This window comes from Notolepis coatsorum (genome assembly GCF_963971535.1).
Source record: "Notolepis coatsorum genome assembly, chromosome: 3".
Classification (NCBI taxonomy): domain Eukaryota; kingdom Metazoa; phylum Chordata; class Actinopteri; order Aulopiformes; family Paralepididae; genus Notolepis; species Notolepis coatsorum.
The window spans coordinates 80,748,731-80,761,230 of record NC_140167.1 but is presented as its reverse complement, the minus strand read 5'-3'; the positions used below and the strand labels follow the sequence as shown (position 1 = coordinate 80,761,230).

The window sequence follows — 12,500 nt, the reverse complement described above, 5'->3', positions numbered from 1 at the left end:
AGTGTCTGTCTGCTGTCTTCATAACCACACTGTGTGTCTGTACTTCTTTATTAATTTTTTTTTTTATCTCTCCCGTCCTCCCCAATATTTTTAACTCACAGCCACCACTGACACACATATTGGGGGATGTTTTAAAAATATAATTTAACATATAATATAATATAATAATTTGTGCTTCACCAAAAAATGTGGTCAGCAGCCGCCACTGGTCTCCACGGCCTTATATGGGTCTCTTCCTGTTTCCGCCTCACCATCACTCTGCCTACCTGGGCCGGCCTACACACCTGAGAACCCTCACGTCATCACAGAGCCAGGATAACAGGCCTGCACCCCTGCCACTCCTGGAGTGTTGTTTCACCTGCCTTGGTATTAGGACCTTCTCTGTACCTATAGTTCAAGTTCAAGTTCAAGTTTCTTTATTAGTTGACATGCAAAGATACAGAATACCTTCACATGGAATGCTTTTTTCTGTTATGCTCCTATGAGGATCATAGGACGCTTGGATCATACACATACAGCTCATTACAGTAATATTCCACAATTATTACATTTTAGATAGTAATAATGGTACAGAGCCTTGAGACAAACATATGCATATTCACCACCGCAAACAGACTGGCAGCCGTCATAGGCAGCGCCATTTACGGAAGGAGGGGGGAGTGGGTTGGGGTTGTTACAGGGCTGTAGGGGGGGGGGGGGGGAGTGATCCCTCACACGAGGCAGCCGACAGTGCAGCGCCAATGCAGAGGAAGGGGGGGGGGGGGGGGGGGGGAGGTGGGGGGGAGTGCACAAGCCAAGTCCTGGGTGGGGGAGGTAGGGATTGCGGGTGGGGAAGCCGCTCGCCACTCTTATCTCCCAGAGGGCCTTCGACTCCAGCAGCTCCCTGTTTCGACCTTGGTCCAGGAATTTGTTTTGGCTGACTGACTGGCCCATTTATCCCAGCCACGTCACTTTAAATTTTATTTGAATAGAGTGAAATATAACTCTATTGATTTGAGTGGAGTGAGTTTTAACAACTCCGTCCAAATGACTGAATGCATTATTAGTCCAAGTGTCCAAGTGTCTTATCAGTTCATTTTGGTAGATCCTGTGCGCGGTAAACAGATCCAAAATCTTCTTATTGCAGTAGCTGTTACACTATTCTGTGTTACTCCTTGTGTTACTTGTATGCTCACTGAGCATTGCTCAGTATTCCGCATCATACTTACCCTTGTTCTCCTGTGTGTAGGATCACACACCCCCGACCTGCACCCCCACCCTTGGACATCACCAGCCTGTACTATACCGGGACCTCATGGACACACACATCCGCCACATGTATTCTCTCACTGCCTGCCTTGTCGTCTTCTGGGTTTCCTATTAACTACCCTAAACCGCCTCATTCTTCTGTGCCTTGTGTTCTGCTCTTGGGTTCTCTAGACACCACCCTAACATATCTGGCTATTTGTTTGGCTTTTCTCTTTGACATTGCAGCAATTCTCATACCGCTCATGGTACATTTATATACATGGCCAAGACTTCAGAATATAAGTATACTATATCTACATATAGTGTGCAATGGATTCTACTGTAGGTGTTGTTGTGAATCCTGATGGTTTAAACAGAATGGACTGTGAATGTGAGGATACCAGGTGGACAGATTGTACTTAGTATAGGGTGACCATATTTTGATTTCCAAAAAAGAGGACATGCTGGCCCCAGCCTCGAGATACTTAACACTTTGAGTGCCGGGACACGTCTTTTCACGTCTTTGCTGGCCATGCTAAAGTTGCCGGGGGACGCTGTACAGCGTCCTTATATCAATATTTCAAAAATCTGCGATCGGATTCATAATGTCCCTCCGCTGGCCTGAGATCCACCAGCAGGACCCACTGAGCTCTCTGGCGGTTCAGGAGCGCCATCTGGTGGCCGATCGGCGCAATCGCCAAAACAGGATGTTGAATAGAGGTTGTCATGACGACCGTAGTACTTCCGGGCGCTCGCTATGGTTCATGTGACTCTGGCTCGTCACGCTACACGGTGATCGATTGCCAATAACTCGATAAACAACATGATTTGGACGTATATACCATTATACAAGCTGGAGATGGACCGGGTAAAAATATATCCCATAATGATAAAATTTCTACTCGACGATGATCGCCCAATGGCGCGCGGAGACTGGGGTGAGTTTCAGCGTGTAACGTTACCTTCTTCGATAATAACTGATATTATCAACATTTGACCCACATTAGATGATTGGTATAACGCTGCCCACGGAATTATAAACGCCCCCTCGCCCATCCGGTCAACATCAGATGACGTGTAGTAACTTCTAGAAGTACGTCTAGTTGGAATTTTTTATATCGCGCTGATTGCCATCAAACTGTATTTCATCATCAATATAATGCATTTGGGGCTATATATCACGTTCTGGAGAAAGCTGCAGAAAGAGATGAAAACATACTTATACATTAGACCATACTTTACTATGAATATGTGAATGAAAAAGTTTAACGTTGCTACACAATGAACAATACATATAGGACTTTGAATGGGCCCTAATAATGGCAATGTAGCAATAGAATTTAAAAAGTTATAGCCCTGCAAAGAAGGGGACTTTCTCCATAGACAAATAGCGCTGGCAATCTATGGTATATCATTAATTTAACCTTAGGCAACCAAAGTGTTAATGATACTTTGCACAATCGAAGCAGAAATGTCCACCACTAGGGGACAGAGTTAAGTTGGGCAGATTTATGAATGTCCACCACTAGGAGGCAGAGTTACCTTGGTCATATTTATGAATGTCCACCACTAGGGGACAGAGTTACCTTGGGCAGATATATGAATGTCAACCACTAGGAGGCAGAGTTACCTTGGTCATATTTATGAATGTCCACCACTAGGAGGCAGAGTTACCTTGGTCATATTTATGAATGTCCACCACTAGGGGACAGAGTTACATTGGGCAGATTTATGAATGTCCACCACTAGGAGGCAGAGTTACCTTGGTCATATTTATGGATGTCCACCACTAAGGCGCAGAGTTGCCTTGGGCAGATTTATGAATGTCCACCACTAGGAGGCAGAGTTACCATGGTCATATTTATGAATGTCCACCACTAGGAGGCAGAGTTACCTTGGTCATATTTATGAATGTCCACCACTAGGAGGCAGAGTTACCATGGTCATATTTATGAATGTCCACCACTAGGGGGCAGAGTTACCTTGGGTAGCTCCTCTATCTGATTGGCGTCGAGGTAGAGTTCCTCTAAGGTTCTCTCAAAGCTGAAGATCTCCTTCGGGACCTGCTGCAGACTGCAGTGAGAGTAGTCCAGCACAGAGATCACTTCCTCCTCGCCACGGAAACAACGACAGGGCACCAGCCGGCCAATCAGCTTCCGTTTAGTGGACATCTCCAGACACTGCACTGGAGGGAGAGGGAGAGAGAGAGGGAGAGAGAGAGAGAAAGAGAGAGAGAGAGAGAGAGAGAGAGAGAGAGAGAGAGAGAGAAGGAGAGAGGGAGGGAGGGGGAGAGAGAGGGAGGGAGAGAGAGAGAATAAACAAAAAAAGCACAGATGTTGATGTGTATTTTTTTCATCTATACATAATGATATAGTGATTAAAAGCACCAAAAAGAAGACAATGGTTCACATGATTCAGTAACTTGCTGCATTTAGTTTTGCCATGTGGCTCCTACTGGTTTAAATGCTGTGTTCCAACTTAGCTGATCAGCTAATGCTACTAGCTAATGCCGCGTTCATGTGGTCCGTGACAACTCGGATGGTCTGAGTTGGCAAACTGCATGACGTCACGTTCATGTGGTCCGTTACAACTTGGATAGTCTGAGTTAGCAAACTTCATGACGTTTTTCATCTGACCTGCTAGCGGTCATGTGCCAAAGTCGGGAAAAACCTTGAACCAATAAGAACGTAAATGATTTGAAAGTGTTTTTAGACCACTACGTTTTAACAAGGTGATGATGTTGTTTTCTACTGCACTCTACTAAAGATAATGTGATTCTTTCCACTTTTGGTTTTGGTTGTAGACTGAACAAGCCAATGTTCAGTCTACAAAGGCCATAACGTCACAACTTGTGTATAAAAAACTTTCCCAACATGGTAGGCCACTTCAGAAACCCATCCGGCCGATATACCATGAACACAGCTTTACTTACAGGCAGGGCAGGGCTAGAACAGGGGCTGCTGGGAAATGTAGCCAACCTTACTAACAGGCAGGGCAGGGCTAGAACAGGGGCTGTTGGGTAATGTAGTCAACCTTACTAACAGGAAGTGACAGTGAGTGGATGGTGTAATGTTATGTCTAGTAACATCAGGGACTAGATTATGCTGTGCAGTATACCAGTGTAATACGAGTCAGCCTACAACGGGACGGAGCATGCGCAGGGGCATCCCGAGAGTAGCCGGCCAAGCATGCAGTCGTGTTCCAAGTCAACCATACCAGGGCCCTGTTTCTTGTACCTGGTTCAACTAAGTCGATCAAGATGTCATTATCCAGCTTCAGTTAACCCGATGTTTGAAGCCGGGATTTTCCTGTTCCTCGAAGGTGGATTCAGTCTCGTTAACTCAAGTCAGACTTGCGACCCAGGCTAAATGCGCGCGGCCGCTTCAGTTGAAAAGCCAGCACGTATCGATAGCAGAGAATCTGATTCTCTAGCGGCATTGATTGATTAATTGATTTAGAACTTTATTAACATATTGCAGTACGGCTCAATCGCCTCGCCGACAAGTTAAATGCGTTATCTATAGGCTAATTTCAAGTCCCTCATTACCTCAATCAATCAGATTATATTTCTTTAAACTTGCCTGCTGGATTGAATAATCAAATGAGATCTTGCTAGCGAAAATAATTAGTAAAACTGTTATACAGAATAACGATACGGCTCCCTTACCCATTGATTGATGTATGGTCGATATTTTACTTATCTTCTCTGTGGTCTAACGGGTTGTTCTTTTGACTTTCACGCAGACGACCGGGGTTCGAGACCCAGTCGTCTCCTTCTTTTTGCAATATAGGAATAATTCAATTTGGTGCACGTTGAGAGCTATATAAAGAATGACATCCTCAATGCATGTAGATTTATAATATTTTAACTTAAAACTATGCTACCTTTGCGTATAATCATTAATATTATATTCCAAAAATTTATATTGGAAAGACGGGGTTTTGAACCCCGGTCGCCGGGTTGCCAGGATTGAGCACTACCGCTGAGCCACTGTGCCAGATGGGATAAATTCATTGTTTATACATTAATGAACGAGAGACCCGTGTTTAGAATATTCTTTGTTTTGAATGAAGTTTTATCTCTTTATCCTCATTCATTAATGTGACGTTAACGGCTCATTCAATTTCTCAAATCCGTCAAACAGCGCATCTCATCAGACATCTTAATCCCAGTTACAATTAAAATAACCACATAATGTGTACATCGCACGAGCGAGCGCCACGGTATATATAACGTGCATTATTTAGGACAAAGTGAATTTAGTATCAGCATTTTGGGTCTATTTTACATTTCAAAAGCCCCCTCTGGAAGAATGGAGCACAAAAACGTAATTCAGAATGGTATAATGCAGATCGTAGACTGTGGGAATAATTTCAGGAAACGGGCTGTCACTTCTTTGCGGGGGCGTGGCGATGGTTCAGGCTAACTTGAACTTAAACTCTGCTTTCGACCAGGCTCAAACTTTTGGATCTGTTGTCATGGTGATTTGGAAAATCCAGGTACGGGGAACCGGAAAGTCCGGCTAACTCAGTTATCCAGTTAAAGTTATCCGGCTAACTCAGTTATCCAGGTACGAGGAACGGGGCCCAGATGTTGAATAAAGCGTGTTTACTAAACCAACCGAGTGATTATTCAACATTACAGATGGTACTGCCAGCTCTCTCTCTCTCTTTCTCTCTCTCACTCACACACACACAGATACCCACACACACACATACACACATACATACATACAAACATACACACACACACATACTATACACACTCACACACATACACTCTCACACACATACACTCTCACACACACACACTCTCTCACACACACACACACACACACGCGCGCGCACACACACACACACACACACACACACACACACACACACACACACACACACACACACACACACACACACACGCACACAAACAGAGCACCAAACCATGTCTCCCTCAGCAACAGTATAATCCGTATGAATTAGAGTTGTAACGGTACGTGTTCGCGACGAAAAATGAAAACATGCAAATGTTCTGCAACAACGACCTGCAGGAGGAAGAGGCCTGGTAACTATAACGACCTGCTGCTGGAGTTCTGGTAACTATAACGACCTGCTGCTGGAGTTCTGGTAACTATAACGACCTGCTGCTGGAGTTCTGGTAACTATAACGACCTGCTGCTGGAGTTCTGGTAACTATAACGACTTGCTGCTGGAGTTCTGGTAACTATAACGACCTGCTGCTGGAGTTCTGGTAACTATAATGACCTGCTGCTGGAGTTCTGGTAACTATAACTACCTGCTGCTGGAGTTCTGGTAACTATAACGACCTGCTGCTGGAGTTCTGGTAACTATAACGACCTGCTGCTGGAGTTCTGGTAACTATAACGACCTGCTGCTGGAGTTCTGGTAACTATAACTACCTGCTGCTGGAGTTCTGGTAACTATAACGACCTGCAGGAGGAAGAGGCCTGGTAACTATAACAACCTGCTGCTGGAGTTCTGGTAACTATAACGACCTGCTGCTGGAGTTCTGGTAACTATAACAACCTGCAGGAGGAAGAGGCCTGGTAACTATAACTACTTACAAACCAGATGCCAAGACACAGTCATCATCCTACAGGAACTCATCACTCCACAATCCTCCACCCGCACCCTCAGATCTGGAGGTAGCCTGCTCCTTCGGGTCCCAGTACCAGGCTCTGTACCATGGGGGAACAAGCCTTCTGCTCGGCTGCACCATACCTGTGGAACAGCCTCCCCATCCAGCTGAGGGCACCACAGAGCCTGGGCCCTCATTTATCAATGTTGCGTACGCACAGATATGTGCATAACCCGTGCGTACGATAACTTCTAAGCAAAGTGTGGGACTTATCAATTTGAACGTGTGCTTGACTTTGTGCTTATATCTATGCACAGCTCAGAGCATGCGTACCTGGCGCCCAGCGGTAGAATATGGAGACTGCAGACGCGGAAATAAGCTTTTGTGCATTACTTCCAACACTGGCGTGTTCTGTATGAACCGTAATTCATTATAGTTCATTGTAAAATAGCGACAATAGTGTAATTATAACAGGCTCACGCTCGAACAAGAGGTTGGCCTGCTTGTTTGGCACGGGGGGCAGACGCAGAACACCCACCTCCAAACGCGATTAAATATTGTTTAAAATAAAAAACTAAATACTATTATTTTGTGTGTCATGTTTCCAAATAAGATTGGTCACAACGAAATGCTTTCTACTTCAATTTTTTGGTTAGAATAGATGACCTCCGTTGAAACCCAATGTCGCTTTACATAGGGGAAAGAAATAACAAAGTAACAAACATAGTGGACAGACACAACATATAAATATGATGATGGGATTCAAGTTCGCGTTTTTATTGATCACATAGGCAGGCTATACATGGCGTAGGCTGGCTACATGGCAGTGAGATTCATTGTTCTTGTATGCTCTCGTATTATTGTTATAGTATATGCTATTGTCAAGAAGGAAGTACATTATTTTCAATCGTGGCTTTAATTCATATAGCCGAGAAGCAGTCTCCTATCAGCTTCATTAATCCCGACCCATCTCAGCCAGAGCATAACTGAGACCGGCTATGGAAACAAATCATAAATAGACTACTGTAAATAAAATAGCCTATAACATTATAAAGGATAGGCTATAGCAGGGGTTCCCTTTCTTCCCCGAGCCCCACGATTCCCTGGAGACATATATGAATATGATATAGGCTATACATGGGTCCGTCAGCGAGGAGATTTAGCCATTTGAGAATAGGCTATTATGGCCAAACGAGGGCCTATAGCCTATAAATATTATTAAATGTTTTCTGTGCCATGCTGCGTTATGTGCAAATTACTGTTGCATAAGGTAGGCTATGCATATATAATTTATATAGGCTATACCTAATATCGACAACAAAATAGATTGTATGCCTCTACAAATCATATTATAACCGGTAGCCAATCGAACGAAACGAATAAAGGCATTCATATTCCAGCATGGTTATAATAACATTGACAGTTTGACACCAACGCCAAACAGTGGTCAACGGTCTTTATTAGTATTTTGCGCTGTCCAGGCAGAATTGCAGCAATGGTCTTAGGGAGCCGTTGATATCTGACATCACCATGTACAAGTCCGACAGCCTGTCGCGTATTTCTCCCATAACACGCAGTGTGTCTTCTTGATTCGACAGCGCGTTAAATTAGTTGCTTAGACCTCCGTGAACAATCTCGCTCATGAAGTTTCTCAGAGTTCGCTCGGGTTAGTCCATTATTGCACATCCCATGGGGGTGTTTCATTACCATATATGGATAATCATGCACAAGCATTGACGGTAAGAACAAATGGTATTTATCAATACGGAGTGTGCGTAGGACCCGTGTACGCATGGTTGATAAATCCCGATTTTTCTGTGCGTACACACATTCTAAATTCTGAGGGTAGGAACCGAAATAGAACACTTTCTATGCATTGTTGATAAATAACTCTTTTAAAGCAGGCCTGAAAACCTTCTTACCGTAAATCCTCAAATATAGGACGGGTCTTGTATTTACCTCAGCTGCAAAGAGCACCAGGCCTTTATTAGAGAGAGGCTTATATAAGAGGCAGGCCTTAATTTCACAAACTGGCCAATTGTAACTGTGATTGATTGATTGATTGATTTTATTTAGACATAAACATATACAAATCACATGAGTATTTGCTTTGTCAGGGTGAAACTGTGGTGGATTAACGTAATTCACACACTGAAGTTGGAACTGTCTATAGGTTGCGGGGTCCGGGGACGATTTAGCGTGTGGTACCTACCTTCTCGACTTCCTCAGTCGAATCGAGTTGATGATAACATGCAGTGGCTTTAGCTGACGCTGTCATAGCCATCATGATCTGTGATGCCGACTGGACAACGCCAGCCCCGCCTGCCAATGCCATATAGATAGCGAACGTTAACGTTTGCAAAACAAAGCCGGCGTCGTCCAGCCGACACCACAGATCTAGATGTGACGACGTTAGCTAATGCTAAAGCTAACGCCAGCGAGAGGGAAACGTTAACGTACCGGTAGTCAGTGTAGCGGGAGGCAGCACTTAATTTGCATTGGCAAATTTATCTCATTCTATATCACGGCACGAAAAATAAATAAATTTACTTTTTTTGCGACCTTATAAGCCGGCCTGTATTTGTCTCCATGTATCAAACCCCCGGCTTATATAATATATATATATATATTATATATATTCGAGTACCCTCCACTATTAGAGGATTTACGGTATTTCAAAAGGCCTTTGATTGCTAGCTATTTATAGTGATAAAAATAATTTCTTGTGCTGTTGTTTTAAATTGTCTGTTTATACTATGTTTTTAACTGTTTTATTTTTATTTTGTATTTTATTTTATTTATTTATAAATGTTTTAACTATGTTTTAACCCTGTAGCACTTTGGGATCCTAGTGAATGAAAAGCGCACTACAAATAAAATGTATTATTATTATTATTAAGTTAGGTCCTCGCGCCAATAAGTGCCTGTTTCCGACTCGATGCGCTGAGATTTCTATAAACTCATATTTCACTAATAACACTTAAAATCATTGGTAAACAAACGTAGTGGTGAAAATATACATTTTGACTGCTGTTTTGACAGGGTTAGGGTCTTTACTCTTGGCTACATTTGAAAAAGAAATGCAACATTAAAGTGGTCCGCACACGGCGGGCGACCAACGTCGCCTGGCGATGCAATCGTCTGTCGCTCAACGACAATCGCCTGGCCCCCCACACCAGACCCGACCGCTCACAGGTATAAGCTATATGTGTTGCTCTGTTTAGCTGGGGGTGTGGTTTCCCCCCGGGAGATATCAGAGGACAGACCGGATGTTAGGTTGTCGTGAAGCGAGCATATTAGCAGGTAGCTGTGTTGTGCATTACGAGGCAAGTATTAACCTGTAAAACCCATATTGAGCTGGAATTAAACCACCATATACGAATACAACCTCTCCTCATTCTTCCTGACATTACTGCATGACTGATCGCTACAATATGTTCATTACCACCGATTGGACAAGTATTATGCACCTGCTGAGAGAGATTTTTTTTTACACGTAAGACGCAAACTGTTTTGTTCTCAACCATAATTTCTTTGGACAATAAACCTTACAAACTACATCAGCTGCAGCCTGGACATTAAACTCTGTCAACATCCACAACTTATTTTGTTACCCGAGTACAAAAACATCTAGTAGGTGCATCGTGGCGGTGGCGCATTGTCAATTTATTAGTTAATGACAAGCGGCCACTAAACCTTCTACAACTAACGTTATTTATTTAAATTGTTCCTATTAATAATAATTTACATTTAATGGTAATAATACGTAGGTTATTGATCAATGAATGTATTGATAAATTCATTTATATTACAAATGATACACCAATAGAAGTAATGTTATTTCCTCATTGTCCTTGCTGTGTCGCCTGCCGTCGCCTCAAAAAATAGGATCGAGGCGATATTTAGCCAGGCGACAGAAGTTACTGCGCGATTGTCGCTTCAAAATCTCCTGCCGTGTGGGCTGTCTCATTCATAACAATGGACGCGATACAATTCTGTCGGTCGCCTCGCAAAAAAAGTCTGTCGCCTGGCAAAAATCGCCCGCCGTGTGCGGACCACTTAAGTCATACATTCTGTAGAGATGGATTTATGACGTGATATCAATCGCGGTACTGGACCGCTCAGGCTTAAGAGGTTAAAGCAGTGGTGTGGTGGATATATAGTGTTGTGAGGACAGTTTGGATAGATAGTGTTGTGAGGACAGTGTGTTTAAAGCAGTGATGTGGTGGATAGATAGTGTTGTGAGGACAGTGTGTTTAAAGCAGTGATGTGGTGGATAGATAGTGTTGTGAGGACAGTGTGTTAAACTTTAAAGCAGTGATGTGGTGGATATATAGTGTTGTGAGGACAGTGTGTTTAAAGCAGTGGTGTAGTGGATATATAGTGTTGTGAGGACAGTGTGGTGAACAGTGTGTTTAAAGCAATGATGTGGTTGATGATTATCTCTGATTAAACTACCACAGTGATCCATCTCATTATATAGAGTTTATCTGGTTAAACTACCACAGTGATCCATCTCATTATATAGACCGTCTCTGGTTAAACTACCACAGTGATCGGTCTCCTCATTATATAGACTGTCTCTGGCAGTGGCGGCCGGTGGGTACTTCGCCACTAGGGGCGCTATACCAAACATTTTGCAAACATGTACAGTACAGTACCACGCAACAGACTCATGGCAAGACGTGAGCGATTTGACTCACGCTCACGGCAATGAATCGGCTCTTATGAACGAGTCGCTCAGCTGTTACTACAACAACACACAACCAGTCAAATAAAGTATAGTCTAGACTCTAATTCACAATTTGAAACACAATATATAAATAGAAAAGTTAGAAACAAAACTCGCCCCGTCTCCAAACACAGGCAGATCTCTCCCTCTCTCCTTCTCTCTCTCACACACAGCGCGACGTGGAATCGATTCGTTACACAATCAGACCTATTATATACCAAGAATAACTTCAGTATGAGTACAGGGCTGTACACATATTTTGCATATTGTTAAACGAGCCAAGGCTATTAAACTATTAAACTATCGATATGAATCGAAAATCTGGGACCCTGATGTAAACAAGACAAACGTCTTTCTCTGGTCTGCATCCCCTTAACAATTGTGTGTATTGAGCCGTACTGTATTGTACCCATTCTGCAATCTGTTAATAAAGTTCTCATTCATTCATTCATTCATTCAAACATAGACGATATTGAACAAGCCATAATCCACGTATTTTCAATCCGAGAGAGCTGCAGTAGTTAAATCAATGAGCCATCGACATAGTCAGTGTGGTAACGTTATTATTGCATCCAAGATTGATACACGGCTGGCTAGGCAGTTGGTAGTCATAGTCTTGTGTTATAAAATCCAGGGCAGGAGAGCTTGATAAACGTGTATAATCCACTGATGATGTATTCCAGACCACTGTCCACTGTAGTCTGTCTCCAGACTGCATCCGCCATATAGCTTGTTAGCCAAGTGTTAGCTCGTTAGCACAACACAAGTACATTCCTTTGTCCATTTCCGCTCGAACAGACTGCAAACTACCTGGCGTTCTATCGCCATGCTCTAAGACAAACTCTAACCTTAACCAACTTTGAAAGAGTGCCTAAGCTTAACAGTCTAAAGAACTTGCAGTCACGGCACGCTCGTCTAAGACAAACAGCTGCCTGCATCATTCTCACA

General features: G+C 43.2%; 1 protein-coding gene across 1 annotated transcript in view; it reads right to left on the bottom strand.

The window, feature by feature from the left end:
- lrrc7 (leucine rich repeat containing 7) overlaps positions 1-12,500 on the bottom strand; it is a gene marked incomplete at both ends in the record, with an annotated part of 328,845 nt that overhangs the window by 194,155 nt on the left and 122,190 nt on the right. Inside the window, 1 exon segment of the mRNA XM_084311260.1 lies at positions 3,210-3,412. Coding sequence (XP_084167386.1) covers positions 3,210-3,412 — 203 coding nt within the window.